At 44.4% G+C, this 27,463-nt stretch overlaps 2 protein-coding genes across 2 annotated transcripts in view; both read right to left on the reverse strand.

Moving 5' to 3' along the window:
- NINL (ninein like) overlaps positions 1 to 19,878 on the reverse strand; it is a 117,570-nt gene extending 97,692 nt beyond the window's left edge. Inside the window, exon 1 of the mRNA XM_040248268.1 lies at positions 19,712 to 19,878. The gene's annotated coding sequence lies outside the window, so the exon portion shown is untranslated. The remainder of the gene's footprint in view (positions 1 to 19,711) is intronic.
- LOC120869152 (N-acetylneuraminic acid phosphatase) lies at positions 11,740 to 19,935 on the reverse strand. The gene is made up of 2 exons (XM_040248271.1): positions 19,712 to 19,935; positions 11,740 to 13,052 (listed from the first exon to the last, which is right to left on the reverse strand). Exons 1-2 carry the CDS (start codon positions 19,799 to 19,801, stop codon positions 12,396 to 12,398), a joined length of 747 nt encoding a protein of 248 aa, XP_040104205.1. The 5' UTR covers positions 19,802 to 19,935; the 3' UTR covers positions 11,740 to 12,395.
- Between the last annotated feature and the right edge of the window lie 7,528 nt (positions 19,936 to 27,463).

The raw sequence follows: 27,463 nt of genomic DNA on the forward strand, positions 1-27,463 counted from the left end.
CTGAAGTAACCTAGCATGTATGCACAATGATGCAACAGAAAGAACATTCAAGACATGCTGGGTGGGGGTCAGCATAAATTAAGGTACCAGAGGGAGAAACTAGGCCTCCAGAGTTCTGAAGACCACTCACAACATAAGATGCGCCTTATCAGGCTACACCCAAAGCCCGCACCTCTCAATGTTTCTCCTCCAATCTATGCATTGTGACAAATGACAAACATCCCATCACCATGTCTTCCTTTTACTGAAGGCTTTGATGGCTCCACATTTACTAGGCAGGGGAATCTAGATTCACAAACCCTAGTCCAGGGTTGTTCAGACATCCCAGCGCACCTTTCCAACTTCGACCTTTTGTCTCATGAAGCCCTGGCTCCAGCAAAGCCATGTACTGGCTGCCTCTTGAGAGTGCCCTTGGCACTCCTGCCTTCGTGTTTTTGACATGCAGGGCTTCTGTCTGCTTGAGTCGATCCATTCATCAAGGCTGCACTCCAGCCTGATCACTTTGGAGAAGACACCCTCAGGACCACCTGTCCAAGTCATCCAGTAATAGTCCTCTTTTGCTTTGTGCCAATCATTCTGGTGTCCTGATCTGTTATTTAGGTCACTATCTGAAGTTCCACGGGTAAGTCCTTGTTGTTTGAGTCCCACCAAGATTATAGCTATAGCTATAGCTATATATATAATGTATTATATATATATATATATATGTTGGCCGCTCCAAGCAGCTAACAGGATCTTAGTTCCACAATCAAGGATAGAACCCATGCCCCTTGCGGTGGAAGCAGAGAGTCCTAACCAGGGATTTCCAGGAATTCTGAATCCCACCTAGATTACAAACTCCTGCAGTCAGACATAGTAATTTTCGCCTTTACATCCCCCAAGACACATTAGTAGAAAGCCTGGTAAGTGAGGGAGGTGGATTCCTTATTTTATTGGATTCTCATGTTGAAGCTATGTTTCTGGCTATTGTCTCAGTACTGAGTGGGGAAAAGCGTAGTTTTTCTCTGTGAAGAGATATCCTAGTTTTTCTTTGATAACCTATCATGAAATTGCTATCTATGAATTCCAATGTCTTTAAGACAGTTGAGAATGTCCAGCAAAACTTCAAAAGGCTGTGCTTTGGCAAACGGCCACAAAATACTGCATTTGTCTTTATAGTGTTAACTCACAGATTTTTCATAGTCAGTTTTCAACTTAAAACAACAGCAATCAGATGACTTAACAGAGTACTTTATCCTTTAATCCTTTTAAAGGATTTATCCTTTTAAAGGAAAAAGTTGCCATATCAGGTTCCTTTTCACTGGGACTCATGGCTAAGTGCTGACCTCAGCACATTTGGAAAACATATTCATTGGTGGATATTGTTGCTTCATTACACTTTGATGAGCCTGGATAACGTATGTAGCAATGTCACTAACCTAAGAACTAAAGAAAGAACTAAAGAAGCTTATTAACTCAGCTTGATTATACCGTGGAAGTGACAAATAGATTCAACAGATGAGATCTGATGGACAGAGTATCTAAAGAACAATGGACAGAGGTTCGTGACATTGTACAAATCATCCCCCCAAAAAAAAGAAATGAAAAAAGGCAAAATGGTTCTCTGAGGAGGCCTTACAAATAGCTGAGAAAAGAAGAGTAGCAAAAGGCACAGGATAAAAGGAAAGATATATCCATCTGAATGCAGAGTTCCAAAGAATATCAAGAAGGGATAAGAAAGCCTTCCAAAATAATCAATGCAAAGAAATAGAGGAAAACAATACAATGGGAAAGACTAGAAATCTCTTCAAGAAAATCAGAGATACCAAGGGAACATTTCATGCAAATATGGGCACATAAAGGACAGAAATGGTATGGACCTAACAGAAGCAGAAGATATTAAGAAGAGGTGGCAAGAATACACAGAACTATACAAAAAAGATCTTCACGACCCAGATAACCACAATGGTGTGATCACTCACCTAGAGCCAGACATCTTGGAATGTGAAGTCAAGTGGGCCTTTGGAGGCATCACTACGAGCAAAGGTAGTGGAGGTGATGAAATTCCAGCTAAGCTGTTTCAAACCCTAAAAGATGATGCTGTTTAAGTGCTAAACTCAATATGCCAGCAAATTTAGAAAAGTCAGCAGGACTGGAAAAGGTCAGTTTTCACTCCAATCCCAAAGAAGGACAATGCCAAAGAATGCTTGAACTACCACACAATTGCACTCATCTCACATACTAGCAAAGTGATGCTCAAAGTTCTCCAAGCTAGGTTTCAACAGTACCTGAACTGAAAACTCAGATGTTCAAGCTATACATAGAAAAGGCAGAGAACCAGAGATAAAATTGCCAACATCCACTGGATCATCAAAAAAGCAAGAGAATTCCAGAAAAACATCTACTTCTGCTTCATTGACTATGCTAAAGCCTTTGACTGTGTGGACCACAACAAACTGTGGGAAATTCTCAGAGATGGGAATACCAGACCACCTGACCTGCCTCTTGAGAAATCTGTATGCAGGTCAAGAAGCAACAGTTAGAACTGGACATGGAACAATGGACTGGTTCAAAATTAGAAAGGAGTATGTCAAGGCTGTACATTGTCATCCTGCTTATTTAACTTATATGCAGAGTACATCATGCGAAATGCCAGACTGGATGAAGCACAAGCTGGAATCAAGACTGCCGGGAGAAATATCAATAACCTCAGATATGCGGATGACACCACCCTTATGGCAGAAAGTAAAGAAGAACTAAAGAGCCTCTTGATGAAAGGGTAAAAGAAGAGTGAAAACGTTGGGTTAACACTCAACATTCAGAAAACGAAGATCACGGCATCCAGTCCCATCACTTCATGGCAAATAGATAGGGAAACAGTGGAAACAGAGGCAGACTTTATTTTGGGGGGCTCCAAAATCACTGCAGATGGTGACTAAAGCCATGAAATTAAAAGACGCTTGCTCCTTGAAAGAAAAGTTATGACCAACCTAGATAGCATATTCAAAAGCAGAGACATTACTTAGTCAACAAAGGTCCATCTAGTCAAGGCTATGGTTTTTCCAGTGGTCATGTATGGATGTGAGGGTTGGACTATAAAGAAAGCTTAGCGCTGAAGAATTGATATTTTTGAACTGTGGTGTTGGAGAAGACTCTCAAGAATCCCTTGGACTTCAAGGAGATCCAACCAGTCCATCATAAAGGAAATCAGTCCTGAATATTCATTGGAAGGACTGATGCTGAAGCTAAAACTTTAATACTTTAGCCACCTGATTCAAAGAACTGACTCATTTGAAAAGACCCTGATGCTGAGAAAGATTGAGGGCAGGAGGAGAAGGGGACAACAGAGGAGGAAATGGCTGGATGGCATCACCGACTTGATGGACATGAGTCTGAGCAAGCTGCAGAAGTTGGTGATGGACAGGGAAGCCTGGTATGCTGTGGTCCATGCTGTCCTAAAGAGTCGGACACGACTGAGTGACTGAACTGAACTGAACTGATTGTCTCACAATTCTAGGAGGCTGGAAGTCCAAGATCAAGGTGTTGGTGGGGTTGGTGGGACCTGCGGCCTCTCTCTTTGGCTTGCAGAAGGATGTGCTCCCCTCCACCCCCCCTGGTGTCCTCATGTGCCCTTTCCTCTGAGGGCATGCATGCTGGGTGTGTCTTCTTATAAAAATACCAGTCCTAGTGGATTAAGGGTCCACCCTTATGGCCTCATTTAACCTGAAAAAGACCCTGTCTCCTAATAGTCACATTAGGGGTCAGGACTTGACCATATGAAATCTGGGCCAGGGAGGGGGGACACAGTTCAGTGCAGACACCTCTCCTCATCTGTGGGGCCCTCACCCTCCTTCTTACATACCTTCCTTCTCTTCTCTCACTACAGATCCACTTTCTCTTTTTCTGTGGTTTTAACTCATTTGCCCTTTTAAGTGCTCACTCAGCAGAGTGGAATGTGCAGAGTTCACAGTCCTTGGACCCATGGTTTCACCTCAGGCCTGTTTTGCTTGGCTCGATGACCAGGACCCTTCCTGTTGGTGACTCCCTCCCTCACTGGGTTTGTTACAGTCCTCAGCCTCTCTGTGCCCCCCCTTGGCTCCTCCTTAGGGGGTCTGGCCCCCATGGGAATTCATGAGTGGAACCCCCAAACTAGATCCTCTCAGTCTCAATCTGTAAGACCTGCACATTGAGGCTTCCTTGGTCCCACCAGGCAGAGAAGTTCAGAGAAGTCAAGGGCGGGAGCCCCTCGAAGAAGCTGCGGGAGTTCAGAGACAATGCCTGACAGACGGACAACCGCACCCTGGCCCACATCTTAAAGGAGACTCCCAGCCTCTGTCTCCGTCTCTCACCCAAGCCTGTTTTAACCTGGTCAAGGAATCACCTCTTTCTCATGTCGTTTTTATTCAGTCACCACACACACACACTTAACAGCAGTACTGTGCACGCACACACACACACACACACACACACACCCGCATTAGTCATACTCCACACCATCAAAACACCCCACTGCACACAATCCCACTAGACAGACATCCCACCAAGCACACGCATACCCACTGCTCACATCGACACGCAGTCCCTCTCCTCACAAACTCCACAACACACACCCCACCACTCACACGATTCACTGCATGCACCCCAGCACTCACACACGCCCCACTAATGAGCACTCCATGACATGCACAAGTTCACACACATATACTGCAGCACTCAACACACTTAATATTCACAGACACACTCCTACAAAAACTGCATGCTTACACACAGTCCCACTAAGTACATACACAACCCTCCGTATTCACCTCACGACTCACACATGCACATGAACAGTCCACTACACCCATATTCCTCACACACCCATGCACACGCACCCACACAACACTGTATTCACTCCCCACTATTCACACACACACACCACCACACAAAACTTCAGTGTGCACCTATATACACCACTTCCACGCACATGCACACACACACTGCATATGCGACTCTTTACATATATCCACCTCTACACACACTTTCGCTCCACTATCCACACCCCCCATATCCACACTCACACACCCCATTACACACAGCACACAAACCCACAAGCTCACACACACAAGCTTTACCCCTCCTTATTCTAAAATGCTGATGACAACGCTCTCCACACCCCTGAGCCCCATATCCAGGAGTGTCCTTCCTACCTGTCCAAGCTGCATCTGCCACCATTCCCTACTCAGATCCCTTTCTTCAGCCAGGCTGATCACTTTCCTTCTTTGGAGGCTGTGAGCTCCTCCTGACTGCTCAGCACTCATTGCCTGCCACTCAGTAGGGGTCTGACAGCTTTGTGTTGAACTGAATTCTCTCTATGCAAATGTCTTGACTCAGGCTTTATTTTTTAAAAAACTTTTTATTTATTTGGCTGCACTGGTTCTTAGCACGTGGAACCTTCTTGGCCACATGCAGGATCTTTAGTTGCAGCATGTGGGATCTAGTTCCCCGAGCAGGGATCAAACCCAGGCCTCCTGCATTGGGAGCTTGGAGTCTTAACCACTGGTCCATCAGGGAAGTCCCGGGAAGGGGTCATCTATTGTGCACTATACTTCTTCTCTCTTATGTACCAGGATGTCAAAATTGAAACTGATCTAAGTCAGTAGATATCAGACATCAAAAGTGAGTGTGAGGCTCCCTTAAGTTTTCAAGGTAATTAGTCAAGAACTAGTTTCCTGATTTTCGAGGCTCCTCCCCCTTTTCAGAGCATAGAAGTTGAGAAAGTAGAGGTGGAGGTGGAAGGGACTTGATGGGGTTTCTTTGTGGAGTTACTGCAGCCTGCGAGTCCCAGTCCCCTGGAGAATGGGAGAACTATCTCCTTGACCTCAAACTTACAGAGTCGGGTCCAATGGGGAAATTCAGAGAGGGTGCCATGTATCTGCTGCAGAAAGCACACAAGTTCCAGGGTCCTGGGGCAGCAGTCAGAACAGAGGGAGGTAGGTGGGGGTGTAACTCCACTCTTATGGATGTTGGGGTAAGGACACGGGAAAGAGGCTGATCTGGACCCATATGGAGTCCTTCTCATCCAGGACTGCCTGGGAGAGAAGGGTCTCACTCGTCAAGGTCAGTTGTGAAGAGGTCTAGCAGAGAACCAGGACTTGGGTGGGGGCGGGGGGCAGCCTGCTGGAGAAGGGGCCTGGCAGCAGCAGGAGCCAGTGGGGGCCTCAAGAGGCCCGGGCAAGCCCACAAGGTAGCCGTGTGCGGAATCTGTCGGGCTTGCTGGCCGTGGAGCCAACTCGTGACGGCACAGGCTCCAGCCATGCGACCTCCTCCCTGTCCACACACCGTCCCCTGCCCTACCCCTGGCTGCAAGGAGATGAGCACACGAGCCAGCCTGGCTTCACCTCCACTGGGAGGCTCCAGGAATCTCAGGCCTTGAGGGGACAGGCAGGCTGCTGGGATCCTGTTCTTGACCAAAGATGGCAGTGTGGACTCATCTGGTAGGCTAGACCTTCTGCTCCTGAGCACTAGTCTCCATGCACCGGCAGGGAGAAAGTTTCGCATCTCAGTGGAAGTTAAAAAACAATAGGTGACAGGAAAGTTTCATTTTGATTACATTCCAGAGTCAGCCGTGCTCAGCGTGCTGGTTACACGCATGTTTCCTCAAATTCTTTTATGTCTGACTACCTGGTGCTTCAAACGCGGGCCCTGCGTTTCCTTTGATCTGCCATACTGTCCAGCACTTGCCTCGGGAGGTATCTGCCAGGCTGGGCAGGGGACTGGCTGGGGCCAGGCTCTCACACCATGCCATCCATACTGTCTCACCCACTGCGGTGTGTACCCAGGGTACTGACTGTTCTGCCGTGTCTCCATGTTTATCATTCCTACAGGGAGGAGTCAGCCTCCACAAAATTTGCGCATTCCAGAGTTAAATGTAACAAACAGTGCTGTTTTCAGAGGAGCACTGTAAATCTTATTTCAACACCATCTGCTGGACACTCAGTGAAGAACCGTATGTGTGATTTTCAAAGTGTATTTTGTCAATTATTATTTTATTTGCTTTATTATGTTTTCAAGCACACATTTCAAGCTTGGGAGATGTACAAAAAGATCATCTCTAATTATTAGGAACTCAGTATTATACGGGTGATATTAAACCAACAAATAAACCATCACAAAATTTAACTTTGAAATTATTAAAAGCTTGGGTTGAGGATCTTATCCATTGATCAGCCTGATGCCCAGGAGAAGAAAATCATGACATCTTCCAGGAAATCCATGAAAATAACTGTATTGTCAATGTCATATATGTGAAGAGTGGTTGAAAATAGACAGTTTTGACCTACCAAGGTCATGTGACTTTTCTGTACCTTTCTTTTTGGCCACACCATGCAGCTTGTAGAATCTTAGTGCCCTGACTAGGGACTGAACCTGGGCCCCGGCAGTGAGAGCACCGAGTTCTAACCACTGGACCACCAGGGAATCCCTGTTAACTGTTAAACTTCATCATAAAAGTATAAATTGAATGGATTATATTCAGAAGGGTTTTATTATGAAGAAATCTTAGTTTAAGTCTTAGAAGTGATCATAGGAACATAGTTGCCTATCAAAATAAATATCTTATGTATAAGCAATGTTGGAAATTAAGCAACACAGGATCATAATGAGCCCTCCCATCACAATCAAAGTCAAAGAAGAAATGTATACAAGAATACAGAGAATGAGGAAGTTGGGGAAGAGATCTTAAGAAATAACCTGCATATATAAATTTTTTTAAGTTTCAGGCATGCTGTAAATCTCCAGCTCAAATGAGCGGCTTTTCTCACTGGGTAGTGACTATGGGGCGCAGAACTAGTTTTGTGGGGCTTGACCTACACTGAACATAGACTGGATAGGCTTCCACAATAAAGGCGAAAGAATGGAGTATGCATATAATACTGCTTCTATGCCAAACCCAATGGAAACTATCATAAAGGAATTTAAACACACACACACACACGAACTGGGAAAACAGGCGCTGACGGCAAAATTATGGAAGCCAAAAAGCATGGGGACGAGTGGCAAAGGGTTTAGTAGATCCAAGAAAGGGGAGACTAGAGCAACAATGAGAAACACTGAGAAACCACGAGCTGCACAGCTACCCCTTCAAACATTCAGGCACGGAAACCGCCAGTCCTCAAGGAAGAGAGCGAGCTGAGCTAAGGGTGATGGGGAAAAGGTGCCCCAAGTATCAATGGAGGGAACTCCCTGGGAGTCCAGTGGTTAGGCCTTGGCACACTCACTGCAGGGTTCGATCCCTGGGTCGGGGAACTAATACCCCATAAGCCACGCAGCACAGCCCCACCCTCCTCAAAAAAAAAAAAGTGGTAAAGAAAACATGCAGATACAAATAGATCCCTGGATCCTTGCCCCCTCCAACCTGGTCCTCACTCAACAGAAGTCATGATGCTTCTCTGGAATAAAAACAGAGGGGCACCATACACAACTGGGCTCAGGAACAACCAGAGATCAAGTGACCATATGCGTGTCACACCTTCCCACTCAGCTCCCAGGGGCTGACATCAGACCTCTACTCTCAGTCAGGAGTCAGAGATTCTTCTCTAGGAAACCAGACCAAGAGGAAAAACCTTCGAACATTGACTCCAGGGGTTTTTCAAGTAACTGCCTACCAAGCGCCCTACGGAAAAGGAACCTGAGTATACAAGCCCCATCCATTCCTGCAGAGCTTCCAGTCGAGCATTTTCATCCCTCTTCTCTTGCTGGTGATACGTGAGGTTCACTGGGCATTTGAGGAAAGCCTCTAACGTGCACAAACAGACCCAGATAAACGGAAGACAGCAACATGGAAGATACAGTGGATTCTTGGATTCTTCAAAAACGTTAAAAAAAATTTTTTTTTTGGGGGGTGATATTCCACTCAAACCAAAAATAAATGCTATTAAGAACATTTTCTTATAACTGAAAAAAACTTGAAAATTAAAATACATAATGGCAGGCAGGGAAAAAAATCAGTAAGATTGAAAGGTAAAGCTGAAGAAATCTTTCAAAAAGTAGAACAAAATAAGAGACTTGGGAAACTGGGAGAAAAAAGAAAGCAAAGTGGAATGTCAGGAGAGGAGGTCCAATCCCTGAAGAGTGGGAGGTCCACAGAGCGGAAAACACAGGAGCCGGGCACTTACCAATTAAGGACGGACATTTTTCTAGGGCTGAAGAACGTAAGGTTTTGTTTGAAAAGGTTCAAGAGTGCCAAGGACAGAGGATGCAAACACAGCAAGGGAAATTTTCACGGACCACTGAGGGGGGAAAAGCAAAGTTCTAAGAGCTTGAAGAGAAAAAGAAAAGTGTCACAAAGTGGCCGCTAGGCCACAGAGCAGTGCCTTTGAAATTGAGTGACCTCTGGCTACATGCTGTTAAACTATCAACTCTGGGAGAATAAACGCATTTTCAGACACTTGAGATTTGATCTCATCTTTACAGGGAAACTCCTCAAGGATGCATGCCACCAAAGGCGGAACAAATCAAGAAAGGGATGACACAGGGCACAGGACATCTAACGTAAGAGGTAAAGGGAATCACGGAGATGGGGTATGCCCCAAAAGAGGGCAGGCAGATGGAGCAGAGGAAGGGCTTCACAGCTGTCCCGACCTCAAAGTGGACAACATGCAAGTCAGCAGAACCATCGCCTTTATCAGCAGTGGATGGCTGAGCTCAAAGATGGATGCTCCTAACAGGAACAACTTACAGAAGCTTCATGACTTTTAAAATCAGTATCTTAGCAAGATCATTGCTTTCTAAAATGAAAAAAGCAGAAATAAAAAGCTGACTGAATCAGAGGAATTCTATACACTCATACCTACCTATATACGCAGATACACAGCAAAGTGCTGACAGAAGAGGCCTTTTTAGGGTAGGCGGGTTGCTGGAAAAGAGATGAGACGGACGTTTTGCTATTCACGCATTCATTCTTTGACTTGTGTACCACAAACAGGACTTGTTCCAAAATGAAAAAAATACATTCCCCCATTTTAAAAAGGATGGAATGAAAAAATCCTGAGCATCATGCATAGCAAGGAAGCAGCTTTGTCTGTTAAACAGGTAAAACTATGTCTACTGTACACACATTGAGTCAATGTTCACCATACATGTGTTTAATGGATTATGACAGAAAACGTTTCCTATTGTGGGCTGCAAAGAAATCTGACAGTGCTAAATTGAGCACCTCTGCAGTTAAAAAACTGTCTTTCCTACAATATCACACTCACTGGGTCCTGGGCACTACCGTATCTCGGATGTTCGTGCGCCAGTGGGCAGATGTGTGAGTGGAACCAGAAAACAGCCAGCCTTGTGTCAGCGTTCCACGGGCACGGCCCGCTCAGAGCTACGAGGCATTCGTCCGTAACGACAGTGTTTGGGCGAGCCTCTGGACAACTGAGAATCTGTGGCTTTCTAGGCATGTGGGGAACTATGAAAAACAATGAAGAATTATTTTAAAACAAACCCCAAAAGAACATTATTAATAAAATAATAGGTCTATTTCAAGATTTCTTAATAACTTCTGTAACATTCCATTCAGAATGCAGAAAGCCAAAGTTCTTCCCTAAGGATGGGTGCAAATGGAAAGTAATAATACATTACAAGAAACGCAATTTTGTCATTCCCCACCTGATCACTTTTGTTAAAGAACTGCTCACTTAGCAACTGAGGTGCCCACCTATTGAGATCTGCTAGAGATCCCAGGAACTGGGAGCAATAAGCCCTCTCAGGCAGCATAATGAACACAAGTGCCTGGACTGTCTCATGGGCGAACTGAAAGGACAAACCCTCAGCATCACACTCGCCCCCACCCCTGAGAAATCACACACAAAACCACTTTCCTATCAATGGCCTTCAACTTAACAATTTAGAATATATACAATGCAACTGAGGTCACATGGGCACCACACCTAGAAGAGTTTTACACAAACATTCCCTGTTCACAGGTGTTCAGTTTCAGAGCAACAACAATGCTCTTCACAGTCAAGGGCACAATCACATTTTTAAAAATTAAGAGTGGGATGCATAACAGGCACTTGCACAATGGCAGAGAACCCTGTTCTTGGTAGAATACCTGAAGGAGCCATTCTATAAATATCCAAACAATTGAACATTTTACATTAGTAGTTTCCTATACAAAAGTTAAAAAAAAAGTACCCCACCAAAAAACAACCCAGATCAGTATTTCTTTTTTCCTTAATTAACCTTTTTATTCCAGGTACGGTTGGTGAAATCATGAGACTTTCTAGCCTCCTGGTCTTGAGAAGTTTTTCAAGTTGCAGGATGCCTCACTTTGGACTTTTAACCAGTAAGCTCAAAGCAAACCCTGAAATGGCTATAGAAATTTGTGAAACAATGACAGTTTCCAAAATTTGAAAAACAGGAGATTTAAGGCAGATGATAACACCAAAAACAGTCAAGTATTAAAATGGCACCCTGGAAATGGTTAAGAGTACAATCTAACCTTCCGTCAGTTTTCACCATATGGTGAAACTATCCTGTCCCGACACACCAGATGAGGCACAGCATGATTAGGACGCACCAAGGCCACCCCCTCTGATGTGTTCACAGAGGTCCAGCCTGGGGCCACGTGGCCTGCACTCCCACACAGCGGGACTGACCAGCCCCTCAACCCCGCCGCATTCCTGGGAAAAGACAGTGCAAGTACTTCCCTAAGAGGCAAAGACTAACAGGAACCTATACACTCACTCGAGCAAGATGGGAAAACGTTATGGAAAAGGAGCACTGTATTTTAACAGCTTTTTTACTGGAAGAATTTATTGGTCACATACACACCATAGGAAAACTATCCCCTCCCCCCACAAAAAGGTAAGGCAGAAAAATTAGATTCATAAGAGAAGTATACATTCAAAGGAGGCAAAAATATGGTGCATGTTTTTAAAACAGAAAAATATGAAAATAATTTCACTATGAAATGCTTTGATTGGCATGTAACTTGGTACTTACTTCATATCAACCAGATCCAACTGCTCTAATAAATCTCTATTATATATGTTTCAGAATAGCTATTTTTTTCTTTAAAAATCTATTTTTAAGCCAAAGCATAAAATCTGTATTTGTGCTTCCATGAACAAATCATCTTCCTTGGTATCTTCAGAGATCCAAGATGCTAACAGATTAATAAAATAATTTTTTTTTTTAAATCTCAAGCCACAGATTAACAAATATACTTCTTCAAAGTTTCCTGGATGACACTGCTAAAAGTAACTTGTATTAATGTACTCTGGATTTTCAGAGATAAATACCAGTCAATGGTTGGTTGGCCATTACACGACAACTGTAATTATCCTTAGAACTGGGTCACAGTATAGAGAATGCCTTATCTTTTCTTAGCTGGAACCCTGTAATTTGACCCTAAAATTCGTAAGTATACCGTTTTCTGTGCTTTAAGTGGACACACTGACTTTGCAGTCTATGCTGTGTAAGAGGGCAGGTAACTCTAGCACTGAAGAAACGATATAATGCGGTGTGGGGGATGACTTCAGGGGCACCATCCCATTTTTATTTATCCAGACTGTTGCCTTCAGCCCTGCATTGAGGCCTCCTTGTATATCGGTCTCCAGCGTGTCACCAACCATCACACAGTCCCCAGGCTGTACCCCGAGGAGGTCACAAGAGTAATAAAATATGGAAGGGGCTGGTTTCTCCTCCTCCTGCTCTCCACCCACAACAATAGCGTCAAAATAGGACTGACAGGCACAAGCCTCAATCTTCTCCCGCTGGGTCTGCCGTTCTCCGTTTGTCAGTAAGAGAAGGAGGACCTCCTTTCGAAGTTCAGTGAGCATGGCTTTGACCTCTTCGGCCAGCGTCATGTGCTGTAAACGTGTAGATTTCCACAGGAAATAACATTCTTCGGCTAATTTCCTATTGGCTGCACCGCCTTTGGTTTCCTGGATTGCTTCTTCCCAGTGTGAAGTCCTGAGGTCAGTAATGCACGTATTAGAAGGATGAAAGCATTCCTTGCTGAGTTTAACTTGAACTTTGTTGCAGATGATTTCAGCCTCTTCTTTGTAATGGTATTTTGATTGTAAGAGCTTTATCACCTAAATAAAGGAAAATAACTCCATCAACACACTTCATGTCTTCAATACCCATGTCCTCAGAAGCTGTGAGCCTATAAACCAAGAGCAAAGACAGATTCTAACTCCACTCCTGACTTGGAATGCTCTATTGCCACATCATTTCTGGGGGGAATTTGTCTTAATATAAGAGCACCATGGGACTTCCCTGGTGGTCCAGCGGTTAAGACTCTGCCTGTCAATGCAGGGGACATGGGTTTAATCCCTGGTCCAGGAACTAAGATCCTACATGCCGTGGGGCAACAAGGCCCACGTACACCACAGCTCTGGAAGCCCATGCTCCGCAACGAGAAGCCCCCGCGCCACACCTAGAGGGTAGCCCCGACTCTCTGCACCTAGCGAAAGCCCCGACTCTCCGCACCTAGCAACCAAGACCCACACAGCCAAAAGTGAGCAATTAAAAGTTCAAAACACAAACAAACAAACAACACCAGAGTGAAGATTTCTCAACATTTCCAGACGATTCATTCACACCCACACACACACTCTCCCTGCCCACCCCCCGACTTCTTCTGAGCAGATTCTTTACATACAGCTACAAAAACCCCTCGTTTGTCAGCTTAAGACTGTCACCTTTTATTCTGCTCATGAAGACATGAAAATAGAACTGTGCTTATATTTAGTAAAATACATAAAATTTCTAACAGCCAATATTTAGACTCTTCCCAGATATAAGGCTACTTCACCTAAACTCTCCTCATCTATCTCTACTTTATCTTTTGAAGGCCTAGTTTAACTAACCACCATATAATAGGGGACCCAATTCTGTACTTTTAAAAACGTGTGTGTGCAGTTCCCATGGAATCAAGCATGTTCTGTGATTTCAGCAGTCTAACGACAGTGGTTCCTCCTAACTTACCTTTCCAGATAAAAAACTTCAAGTAGTTCTGAGTCTCCCTCTTTGTCACACTGATTCTGAATCCTTTAACATAATCCCTCTTAGGATCCCACAGCTCTTTACTTTGGCTTTTCATTATACGAGGTTCTTACCATGTGGCCTGTTTGCTAACATTTTCTAAGATTCTGATGTGGCAAGCATTATGCTCAAAGCTCACATATGCTATTTCTAATCTCTTCTACAACTCCCCGAGGGAGCTTCCTTCTTGAGATGAGAGAAAGGAAGTTTAGAACCGATAAAGAACTTGCCCCAGCTGAGACTGAGGCCGGTACTTGCCTACCTCCACAGGCTACATGTGTACCTTCATACTATGTGTTCAGCGCTGGAGACTGGTCCCCTTGTTCTCACGACATTATCTGATGAGGACAATAATCATCACAAACGCTGGGTTGAGTGCCCTGAGAGTCATGTGAAAAACAAACCAAACGGTAAAAAGTGACCCCAGGGCTGTTGGGTAAAGAGGGCAGAGGAAGAAACATTTAAACCAAGGCACTCCCAAGCCCAAAGGTGGGGACAGGAGGAGGAGAAGAGCATTCTAGAAGGAAGAAACAGCACAAAGACCCAGTACTTGGGCTTTTGTGAGCCGGGCAAACTGGAAGCTGAGTTCAGCCGCGGTGGAGACCGCGTGATGGAGGGTGCCAGGTGAGGCTGGAACGGTGCTGCCAAATGCCCAGGCACACCTCACTGCCACTGGCACCACTGGCCTCCTCCGCAAGGACCTGGGCTTCTCGGCCCAAGAGCCGCATGTCTCCACACGGGCACCCATGCACATGGGCTGGAGCCAGAGGACAGCCCGAGGAACAGGTCTCAACCAGTAAAAAGCAGAAACTGGTGGGTAGATATCACAGTTTCCTTGGCCCTTCGGAGGGAGAGTGGAATATGTCTGCATGTGTCTCCTAGAGTCCCAAGCCATGCGCAGTTACCTGCTCCTCGGCAGGGTTTGTGTTAGATTCTTCCCCTTTCCCGTCTGACTCCGCCATCCCCTGCAGTGCTTCTAAGGTCACTTGCCAAGTGAATTACTTGCACTTGGGAGTGTAAATTATTCAATTACTTGAAGTCTCTGTACTGGGGACTTCCAGGGAAAGTTGATCAGCCGCGGCACTTCTGGATCTTTGAGGAGCGTAATACACATGGTTAGGGCTAAAATCTTCCTGTTGTTGAAGCAAAGCAGTCAAACAAGTGTTCCCTAAACTCTACAGGGAATAAATGATCTGCTATTCACGCCAGACACTCAGTTCACCTGCTGAAAAGGGGAAAGAACTGAATGACCCCTTCTTCCTGTAATAGCTAAGAAAAGCCTTACTATTCCAGTGAAAATAACCAATCCTAAGAATTTTAGGTAAAGGCAAAACACTGAAATGTTTTGCTTTATAAAGTTAAATTTCAATGAACCAATCAAGCCTTTTCAATCACCATCTTTTCTAGCAATGTCAAGTGACTTACTCCAGTGCTATGAAGGTCACTATACAGTTTCAGCAACGCTGCTGCTATCCAATAAAAGGACACAGGCCTCGAGGACTCCACAGTACTCCTGATTCAACAGGAACCGGCTCATTGTTCTTTGGGTTAGAGCTCCCAATAAAGATTCAGTTTCCTGTAAACTGTAATTGGCCATTCAGTAAATACATTCCTGGGATGTGAAAAAGCCAATTAGCTCACCTTACAGGGAGATTCTTGCAGAGGCAAGGCATATGGATCCCAAGTTTCAAAGCTGCTTCCCATTACATTCCCTGATTTAACTTTGCCACAATGACTAATTACATATTCATTTGGAATAACCAGTAGTATTTAAACAGTATTAACATCTTTGGGGAAAAAAGTTTATCAGTCATTTACATATTATTATTAGTTTAAACAGAAATAACATCTAAAGTGAATTAGTCCACATTATTGGTGCAAACTCACCAAACATCTGCACTGAGAAAAGGGAAGGTTTAATTGAACTCGACAGAGATGGAGAAAAAAGATCTCTGATTTAGAGGCATGACGAAACCTTGTGTAAGGGCCTACAGTCTTGTGTAAGGGCATCTTGGGCAGGCCTGAGGAGGGTTCTGCGGAGAATGAGGCCACTAGACACCTACAGGCCTGATGAAGGGAGAGACGGGAGAGCAACATAAACTCAAACTCCATCTGCTTCCAGACTCTATTTAAGGTTAACACATATAGAAGGGAAACACTGCCCTGCCTCCTGCTTTCCAGACCCAGAGTTAAAGTTACCACCATCAGTACTAATGTGTGCGTCAAGTTGCTTCAGTTGTGCCTGACTCTTTGCAACCCTATAGCCTGCCAGGCTCCTCTGTCCATGGGATTCTCTAGGCAAGAATACTGGAGTGGGTTGCCATTTCTCACTCCAGGGAGTACTCATGTTTAGATATGATTTAAAAAGACTTTTTTTGAGGCCTAGTGTGGGAGCCATATAACACATATGATTAAGATATGAAGTGGCTGAATTCTAAATAAAACTTACAAATACATGCTCACAAAACATGATGGCTGCATACAGACTAACCAAGTCAACCAGTTTTCCTGTTATTTTTAGTTCAAGATTTTGTTCAAATATCATGTACTCCATGTCGCCTAACCTCATCAATCTATTTTGAAACTGCAATTCTTTCTCCCCTCCACCTAACACATTTGTAAATAAAAGCACATTTATTATGTTCACTGTCATCCCCATTGGAAAGTAAACTCAAAAATGCAGGAGTATTTTTTGCTTTGTTCTCTGAGAAACCTCAATTTTCTGGAGGCTTCCGCTTCAGTTGTTGCTTAGTCGGTAAGTTGAATCTGACTCTTTTGCGACCCCATGGACTGTAAGGCTCTTCAGGTTCCTCTGTCCATGGATTTCTGCTTGAGTGGTGACACTGAAATACAGGCCTGAAGTGGGTGGAAAAAAAGTAGCTTTCCCAGATGACTAAAAAAAACAGTAATAAAGCTGATAGCCAATATTCTGTAATAACTGTAAATGGAAAGTAACCTTTAAAACCGGTATAAAAAATTTTTTAAAGGATGGAAAAACTATTAGAGCTGATATTTAGTCAGTATGGACATCGCTGGTGGCTCAGATGGTAAAGAACTCACCTGTAATGCAGGAGACCAAGGTTCTATTCCTGGGTCATCCCCTGGAGAAGGGAATGGCAACTCACTTTGGTATTCTTGCCTGGAGAATCCCATGGACAGAGGAGCCTAGTGGGCTACACTTTATGGGTCGCAAAGAGTCGGACAGAACTGAGTGACTAACACACAAACACATAGTCAGTACGTGATTCCTTCTCCTCAAGCCCAAGGCAATGGCTGGACTTTTCCCCCTTCCTCCTTTAATAAGTCATTCAGAGTGACTCAGAAAGCTGGTATGTTACTTTTAACTAGGCCAACATCTGTGGCTGTTGTATTCTTATGGGATAAAGCAATCCTAGATCCTTGTATAGTTAATCCTTGTATAGTTAATAGCATTTCACAGGATGTTTACAAAGGAAACAGAAAGAGAAACAAGTCTGGAAAAATGAACTTTTATACATCCATTCAACATTCATTCAACATTTACCATGTGTCAAACAAGATGAATATGACAGTTTGTTTCCTCTTTAGAAGCTCACTACTGGGACTTCCCTGGCAGTCCAATGGCTAAGAAAGTGAGTTTCCAATGCAAGGGGCAAGTGTCCAATTCCTGGTCAGGGAACTAAGATCTTATAAGCCTCACAGAGAGCTGCCCCGCTCCCCTCTAAAAAAGGAAATTCACTATTAAGTTGTGGGCATCTGAGCTGCAAAAATTAACTGTAGTATCCTTTGACAAGAACATTAAAAGACATATGAAAATACAGAGCTGGTATAAGGGAGGGTGTAAAGACCAAGGAAAAATACAATCTGACTTTTGTTTTTAAAATTTCTGTGGTAGGAATGTGGAGGATGAAGCGGACACAGTAAGCCTGGAATCAAGATCACAGCAACAGTCTAGACGAGCAACAAGTCCAGCTTTAACTAAGACAAGGCCATCAGGGATATGCAGGAGGGCACAGACTTAGAGATGGAGTGGACAGTAGTACAATTCTGGGACACTGGACTCTATGTACTTCTCATATAGTACATTAAACCTAGCAGATAGGGCTTCTGAGAACTAATACCACTACTCAAAATATCACTATTGAAAGATCTGAGGGTTAGAGGGGTTAAATAACTTGTTTGGGTGCTTTCAGCTAGGTATGGAGGAAAACTGTGATTCAAACTCAATTGTCTCATTTTATGCACTTATTTATTTAAATTTATTTTTTGGACAAGCCATATGGCTTGTGGGATCCTAGTTCCCCGCCCAGGGTTTGGGCCCCCACCCTTGGCTAAAAGCAGAGGCCTAACCACTAAGGTTGCCAGGGAATTCCCTTAACTGCCTGATTTTTAAAGCCTACACTCTTGGCCTATAGCAAGAATTGGACTAAAACAAGGATTTAATTACAACACATTGGACTTGGCCTGCAGAAAACACACAGGTAAGTATGTACAGTCTGCAGGGAGATACCGGAGGCAATATATCTGGGGATGGTGCCCCTGAGGTCACGATCAAAGGTGTGAAGATGGAAAGGTCAGTCAATACTGTGTAATGCCTCAGTAAAGTTATTAAAATAGACTTAAAATGTCCAGGATTCTATCAATTTAGGAGGTGCCTAATGATTGCTCTTTTTTTTTTTACTTAAAAAATGGACATATCTTTGCTTTTTTTTTTGAAAAAACTGTATAAAAAATCATTAACATTTTTCCAATGCATATTTTGGAGAATCACTCTGTAAACTATTATACACATTAACTCAATTAATTCCCAAAAGTAGTCTTTTGAAGTTGGCCCTAGTGTTGTACTGTAACGCAGATGAGAAACTCAGGCTCTGCACTGAATTATCTGCCCCAGATCTCAGAGCAAACTGTGGAGCCAAGATGATTAAAGACTGATTACACTCTTATGGAGAATAAGAGAATGCTAAAGACATCTTTATTAAAAAAAATAATAATAATAAACAAGAGTACTGGACAGATCCGAAAACGCACCAGGAGTGTAATGCACCAAGAAAGAGGATGAAGAGGCTGAAGATCCAGGGAGACACAACTTAACTACAAAGCATGAAGTGGGCGGGGCACGAAGGGTTGGAAGGATCAGGTTCCGAAAGTGGGCTTTTCAGATATGGTAATCCTTCGTTTATTTCCCTTAAAGCTGAATGCAGACAAACGCAAGCAAGGGTGGCTTCGGGTCTTGAAAGGAACGGGGAAAGGCTGAAAGAGCATCAGTCGGTACGGGAAGCGGAGGGTGCCGCTTCTGAGCAAGACCTCGTGAAAGTAAACTCACACTCACCGCGGGGACACCTGAGTGAAGCGCTCAGGCTCCAAGGTCCAGCGCACACAGCGCCGGGGGCCCACACTCCCGCGGCCAGGCCGGGAGCGCTGGGTGCGCGCGCGTCCCGGCAGCTCCAAACCCGCCCCGACAGGAAGCCAGGCGCCCCGCGCGCGGCAGCCGCTCGGCGCGGCGGCAACCCTGCCCTCGTGGCAGCTCAGCGACACCCTTCCGGGAGCCCGCGCGCCGCGAGCGCCGTCCGCTCGCAGACGCCCTCGCCCTCCGCGCAGGGCGGCCGGCACACGCGGCCTCCGGGGTGAGGGGCCCCGACGCGCAAGGGGCACACGGAGCAGTGCCAGGAGCCCGAGGGGAGAGGGCGCGGGGCGCGCCGAAGGGAAGCGGGAGACAGGACGTTACCTCCAACATGCCCTTCCGACTCGCGCCGGCCGTGTCGATGAGCGTGTTGTCCAGGTCGAAGAAGACCGCCCGCACTCGGCTCAGCCCCATACCGCCGCCGCCAGCGCGACGCGCAAACTAGCCGCCGCCACTGCCGCTGCCACCGCGCGCGCCTGCGCGAACCTGGCCCGCCGACGGGAAGGCGAGGGCGGAGCCGAGAGGCAGCCCGACCCTTCCGCACCGGCGCTCAGCTCCCGCGAGAGGTCTGCAGACCTGAACCCTCCGGAACGCTGAGGTCCCGCGAGACCCCGGCATCGCGCTCTCTGAGGTGCGCGGAGGACTCCTCACCCTTCTTCGGCTCTCCTGAGTGGGGCGTGTGCGAGGTGGTCGGGGGCGCCGATTCCTCCTTTGTGCCTGTTTCTGCTTAACTCGGAGAACTATCAGAAACCTCGGAGATGCAGATGACACCACCCTTATAGGAACTGAAGAGCCTCTTGAAAGTGAAAGAGAAGAGTGAAAAAGTTGGGTTAAAACTCAACATTCAGAAAACTAAGATCATGGCATCCGGTTCCATCACCGCATGGCAAATTGATGGGGAAGCAATGGAAACAGTGAGAGACTATTTTCTTGGGCTTCAAAATCACTGCAGATGGTGACTGCAGCCATGAAATTAAAAGACACTTACTTCTTGGAAGAAAAGTTATGACCAACCTGCTGCTAAGGCGCTTCAGTAGTGTCCGACTGTGTGCGAACCCATAGACGGAAGCCCACCAGGCTCTGCAGTCCCTGGGATTCTCCAGGCAAGAGCGCTGGAGTGGGTTGCCATTTCCTTCTCCAATGCGTGAAGTGCGACCCCAAGGACTGCAGTCTACCAGGCTTCTCCGTCCTTGGGATTTTCCAGGCAAGAGTACTGGAGTGGGTTGCCATTGCTTTCTCCATGACCAACCTAGACGGCATATTAAAAAGCAGAGACATTGCTTTCCCAACAAAGGTCCATCTAGTCAAGGCTACGGTTTTTCCAGTAGTCATGTATGGTTGTGAGACAATTGTAAACAATCGTAGATCTGATTGGAAAGGGTGATACTTATCTGATACCTAAGGAGACATATATTTTGTAGGGGAAAACCAAAATTTTTTCCCTCTGTGTGAAGAGCCCTAAAGTACAAATATGCACATAGTTGAAGATCAAGAACTACTTCTTGGCTGAATGGAGGAGCATTTGACTTTTTCTAGCTCACTTTATGAGAAGGAGGATTTGGAAGTATTGATACCATAGAAACAGGACTCCCTAGGATGAGAACATGATGTGAGGCCATAATCTTATGCACTGTGATATGTGATCTCTTATTCCAGTATGAAACAGGGATTCTAAAAAGGGAGGCAAAAATTTGTCTTTTGGAGACAATGGAAATTAATCAGTGTGCAAAATGCAATGTGCCACATGGTTTAACAAAACAATGGGAGTGTGATCCTAGGCAAATTAGTTAGGTAATAAACAATCTACAGATCTCTAAATAGCATTATGGCTAAATAAAGCAATTCAAAAGAATAAGATAAACCTATATACAGTCACATGTTATGATCCTTTGATGTATTTGGTGAAAAATATAATCTGCACACAGATTTTTTTTTTTCCTTTTTTTTTTCTTTTTCGCTTAGTCCTGTCTGACTCTTTGCCACCACATGGACTACACAGTACAGGGAATTCTGCAGGCCAGAATACTGGAGTGGGTAGCCTTTCCCTTTGCTGGGGGATTTTCCCAACCCAGGGCTCGAACCTGGGTTCGATACATACACAGATAGTACAATAATACTTATGAGAAAGATACTCGCATATACTGGACCTGCTTGCAAATGCAAAGAAAACGGTTTGTAAGGATAAATTCCCACTTTTTAACACTTCCATTAAGAAGAGGAATGTGAAAAAAAAAGAAGAGGAACATGATAGAAGGAAGGTTTAGGACTCTGCTTTGGGTTCTTCTATTCCCACTTTTTATTTTATGTACTTACTTCGAAATTTTTACAAAGAGAACGTTGTGTCTGTAAAGAATAACTAAATGAGGTGTACCAGGTTCACCAAACCCTTACCTGAGAACCATGCTTCTGGGTGATCCCCTCAAAGTTAAAATCTGCCACTTAGAACACAGGGAAAATCTATGCCTTTTGTGTGCGGGTGTGTGTGTGAATGTGTGTGTCTGTGAACAAGCCAGATTCTCCCAGTCACTTCTGAGTCACGTAAGCACTCAATTCATTCACCTTTAAGAAGTGCTTCTTGTATTAACTAAATCCTGAGAAGATGGGTGCCAGGGACAAATTTGGGGCTAGTTAAAGCATGGCATGTGGTCCCATCACTTTATGGCAAATAAATGGGGAAACAATGGAAACGAGAGACTTTATTTTCTTGGGCTCCAAAATCACTGCAGATGGTGACTACAGCCATGGAACTAAAAGACACTTGCTCCTTGGAAGAAAAGCTATGACCAACCTAGAAAGCATATTAAAAAGCAGAGACATTACTTTGCCAACAAAGGTCTGTCCAGTCAAAGCTATGGTTTTTCCAGTAGTCATGTATGGATGTGAGAGTTGGAGTATAAAGAGAGCTGACTGCTGAAGAACTGATGCTTTTGAACTGTGGTTTTGCAGAAGACTCTTGAGAGTCCCTTGGACTACAAGGGGATCCAACCAGTCCATTCTAAAGGAAATCAGTCCTGAATATTCATTGGGAGGACTGATGCTGAGGCTGAAACTCCAATACTTCAGCCACCTGATGCAAAGAACTGACTTACTGGAAAAGACCCTGATGCTGGGAAAGATTGAAGGTGGGAGGAGAAGGGGACAACAGAGGATGAGATGATTGGAAGGCATCACTATTTCATGGACATGAGTTTGAGCAAGCTCAGGGAGTTGGTGAAGGACAGGGAGGCCTGGGATGCTGCAGTCCATGGGGTCGCAAAGAGTCAGACATGACTGAGCGACTGACCTGAAGTGAACCGAGGCTACCACGTGACTGCCAAGGACTCACTAGGATTCAGGTGCTAGCAGCCCAGGTTCAAACAGACTCGCTTGGAACTTCTCCAGGAAACCGTTGGGTGGGTGGAGAGTGGCCCTCTGTCCAGCAGCTCTTTTCTGATCTGTGCTGTTTGAGAACCTGGTCTTTATTCCTGGAAATGAGCCTTAATCCCTCAAGTTTGCACAGGAGGCTGAGCGGGAGGCAGGACAAGAGCCTGTGTCCAGTCCCAGGGGCCCAAGTTGGAGTCTGGGCCTGACCTGGAGAGAGAGATCTGTCTCCCCGCAGGGCCTGGCCTAGAGCCTGAGCCACCCTTGGCCTCAGGTCAAGACCAGGAACCGAGCTTGGCTGGGCAGCGGGGCAGAGCACAGAGCCCCCTCCCGAGTTGCAGCTGAGGCTCCCACTACCTCCACCAGTATCGCAGTCTGAGAACCAACTGGCCCAGCTGCCCCGCTGCCACACCAACTGCCTGGAGCCACCGCTGTCTTGGGCCTTCAGTTGGGCTGGAAGGTGGGCTCGCACCCCTGGATCTTCCTGCTGCTGTCCATGGTGTTAATGGCTGTTCTCAGCACTGGCCTGATTTACCTCCCCCATGATGAAGAAGACCTCAAGGAGCAGTACAACCTGGTAGGGAGCCCTGCCAAGGCTGAGCAATGCTTTGTGCAGGAACATTTCACTGCCAACAACTCTCTCATCTTCTTCATCTCCAGGAAGAGCACTGAGGTGAATTATGCCTCCATCCTAGTGGTCTCCAACACCGAGACACCACTGGAGCCGGAAATCTTAGAAGAAATTAGCAAGGTGGAAGGCGCGTGGCAGGCTTTGACTGTGACACAGGACAACAGAACCCAGATCCCCTACAGCAAGGTATGCACTAAGAACCAGGGCTCCTGTGTCCCCCAAACCCACTCTTGTTCGCCTGGAAAAGGAACAGGGGTCTCAACCTGAAAACCTTCACCTTCCCCATCAACAGCCTAGCTGGTCACATCATCAACCTGGCCAACATCCTGGGAGGAACTGTCTTAGGCGAGAGTATGGGGCTGATCCATGTACTCCTCCAGGCCAAAGCCCTGCGGCTGCAGTACTACCTGAAGACAGGTGAAGGAGAGGAAAATGAACGTAGCAAGGCGTGGATGATCCATTTCCTGATGAAGGTTGGCAGCCTTGAAAAACAGTTTGGCCTTGAAGAAGATCAAGGTACCTAGCAGCTGGGGTTAATAGGGAGGCCAGGAAAAGGTGGGAAGGATAAGAAGACTTGTTCCAAGGACCATAGCAGTAGCACTCCCAGATTATCAGATAGAGTCCTTGACTGCAAGCTAGGTGTGCTCTGCTTTATTTGATCCTTAATCCAACTTTCTTAAAATAGCACACTGAAGAAAGCCACAATAGATTCTAAAAAACAGTGGATATGTGTATGCCTGATTCACATTGCTGTGCACATGAAACTAACACAACATTATAAAGCAACTATACTACAATAACTTTTTTTTAAGTAAAAAGAGATAGGACATAAAAAAAAAAAATGCCAAAAACCTTAAATCCTTGGTAACATTCTGGTTAAAAACACAAGTTGTACATTCTTGGGGGAGGTCTGCTCAGTACAGATATTGATCTTCCCGTTTAGTTTGGTTTTCTGGTCAAATTATTCTGCAGTTCTTACTTCCAGTTTAAGCCTTTCCTGTTTCTGGGAGCCCCCTAAACTTTGTTTGAAGTTCATTGGAATAAAAATAAAAAAAAATAAAAAACTTTAAACAAAAGTTTCATAATGTTTTTGAGAAAGAAAGATGAGCATTTTAAAGGTAAATTATAGCGTAGTGCCAGGCACCTATTATCTGTTCAATAATTTTTGGGCTGGCAAACCTAATACTCTGAATAAAACTGGTGAAAATGAGAAGACACCTTCTGGAAAAAGCCTTTTAATACTCAGGCCTTTCTGAAATGGTGTTTGTGCAATGAAAATAGTAAAAGATAACAACCTAATAGAAGTTTAGAAAAAGAAATAATGTCACAGTGATTAATGCTTTCACAGTTTTGTATAAGATTCAGATTTTGTGTATTCGGGAGTTTTAAACTTTAGATTTTTGAGAGAAACTTTGAAAAGCATGCCAGAGATTTGTGGGAAGAAGCAAATCTTCATTACCTTCTTATTCTAAAATCATAATCCATATATTTTGATTTTTTACTGAATTTTAATATTTAAATCAATAAGCTGTAGTGTTTCAATATCATATGTAACACACACAATATCAAAATTGAAAGCTCTTTACCTGAATATATTTTTGTGGCAGGTCCTCTACATGACTTTCCAGACAACTGGAATTTGAGGCAAATTCTATGACAGTGGTGCCCTTGTTTCACTTGGCATGCCTTCTATCATATTATTTGCAATTCTATCATGCTACAGGTAAAACAATTTTATTAGTAAACTCTAAAAAATGTTTTATTGTGATAATAAATATAATGTGTAGATATGTCAGGGGACTATGTAATTTCCTCGGTTCTGTCTTTCCAGAGCAGAGATTTGAAACAGCGGACCAGTGTTACAGCTCTCTTACAGCTCAGAGTTTTGCTCAGCAAGCAAAGGAAAGTACACCCTCAAGGTGTGAGAGCAGGCCAATCCCCAAAGGGAGGCATCCATCCATCTTGGTTTCCTCTTTGTATACCTTTGTCTCTTGCGCCTGAGCCTGTCCTATGGAAACTAGCTAGCTAGCCGGTGGGGGGTTGGGGGGGTGGGGGGCGGGGTGGCTGTTATTTTCACCTGAGGTCCTTACTCCGGTCCTCAGGTTTTCTTTTGTTCCACTTTCGCATGCTTTTTCCTTTCTTTGTCTTTTAGCCACCACCATTTTGGACTCCTTTTTCCTATTTTTCTTATTCTAACTAACATTCCCACCTCAAGAGATAGGAGGCCCATTTCTTAGGGAATAGAGACGTCAAGCTTTCTCTGGCTACTTCCAGCTAAGTTGGGATAGCGAGGGGCACTGGGCCTCCCCCTTTTGCTAGTCTGAAGCCTCAGAGTCCTTATAGTGGTGTTCATCTAAGGGTGAGTGATATTTTCCATGGTTGTGTGTAATTTTATATATCCTTGTTGAATTGGCATTGCATGTTGAGACAAAATGGGTTAAACAATCAATAATACACGGAACAATCATAGGCAGCATCAATATGGTGATGACAGAGATTAGTAGGGGCATCAGCCAACTCCAAATTCCCCATTGCCAGGAGAAGAGCCCCCAAAGATAGATTCCAGCCACCCCGAGAACTCTGCAGCTCATTCTTTGAGATCCTGTACGATCTGAATGTTTTTCTTGAGGACTATGAGACTTTAACTTAGCTGGGGTATTTACCCAGAAACAACATGTCTCATTCAAGATGGTTCAAGTCCCTCCTTGTTCAGGGATCAAGAGATCTATCTCCTGTCTATTTTGTACTACAACCCCTGCCAAGCAGTGTTGACTCTTTAGATCTAGCCTGAGAAATCTTATCCTCAGAAACTTAATTTTGGGGATTATGATTAGAATGGCACTCATTTGTAGTCCTGAATAGGCATCTGAGATCTCCCACCCCGTTTTGCCCCCTAGTTTCTTCCTCCTATCGAGTTTTGCATGGTTCTATATATTCTTTTCCACTGGTCAGGTACTCCTGTCCACTCTCAGCTGGTGTTCTGCATGCACGTCTGTGTCTGAAGGTGTATTGCTGATATATATGTGGAGAGAGATGTACTCCACGTCCACCTCTTCTCCGTCATCTTGTTCTCGCCTCTCTAGGGATATTTTAAATAACATTTTTAAATGGTATTTCCCAGCCAAGGAAACATGCCTTTGCTTTTAGTTTATTGACTATTCTTAATGGTGCATTTTCATCAGATTGGGTTGGGCTAATCAGGAATTCTATAATTGGTCTTTGATTTGTCAGTGGTTGTTCAAACTCACTTTCAAAAAACAGTTAAGAATACTGGGATACAAATTGGACCATGAGCAGCTCCAAATACCATCACAAGAAACAATCTTAAAAAATGTCCTGAAGATGTATGCTTTAGCTACAGACAGGACACACACCCCTATTGTTGTTGAAAATGCTCTTTGTAACACAGGGTAGCCTAGCAGATACAATGTCTCAATGGTTTTTCAGTTTCTGAGGGCTCTGAACTTGAAACAAATGCATAGGAAATGTGAGCGGAAAAGTCAAAAGAAAAACCTATACAAATGACAAGATTAATCATGGCTATGGAATCAAGATTGACGTTCCACAAGGCCATAAAACCCATGAGGCCCATAATCACAGAAGCAATAGCAAAAGTTGCCCACAAAGAACACAGGGGATGAGGAATTAACAATAAAGAAAGAATGAACATAGCTGTTGACGCAACAGTCACATTTGAACAGTGTTTTCTAATATTGAAGAATACTGATCAAAATATATGAAAGCCTGGTTGTATACCATTAGGGGAACTTGACACTTCTTGGCCATGTCTTGGAACTGGTGTAATATCAGTTTCTTATTGGTTAAAGAAGACATACTCATGGTTTGAATGAAGGCCTGGGAACAAATAATTTCTTGTGATGATGTAATATTAATGTTATACACAAAAAGTGGAAATTCCATTTAAAAAGTGCATTTATTGCTCAGAAAATCTGTCTTACCATTTATGTCTTGAAGGACATTTTCCATATATTTTATATATTAACCAAAACTCTGTAAGATTTTTATCTACATACTCACTGTTTTCAAAATCTGCCAGACGTTTTTCCAATTTTTGCCTAGTATTT

Source organism: Oryx dammah, unplaced genomic scaffold (genome assembly GCF_014754425.2).
Source record: "Oryx dammah isolate SB20612 unplaced genomic scaffold, SCBI_Odam_1.1 HiC_scaffold_10, whole genome shotgun sequence".
Classification (NCBI taxonomy): domain Eukaryota; kingdom Metazoa; phylum Chordata; class Mammalia; order Artiodactyla; family Bovidae; genus Oryx; species Oryx dammah.

What these genes read in the sequence shown, in the direction of transcription:
- LOC120869152 (XM_040248271.1), bottom strand. Translation starts at nt 19,801, where the DNA reads ATGGGGCTGAGCCGAGTGCGGGCGGTCTTCTTCGACCTGGACAACACG. An exon ending in GTCGGAAGGGCATGTTGGAG is followed by an intron (nt 13,053 to 19,711) that starts GTAACGTCCTGT and finishes TCCTTTATTTAG; the next exon opens with GTGATAAAGCTCTTACAATC.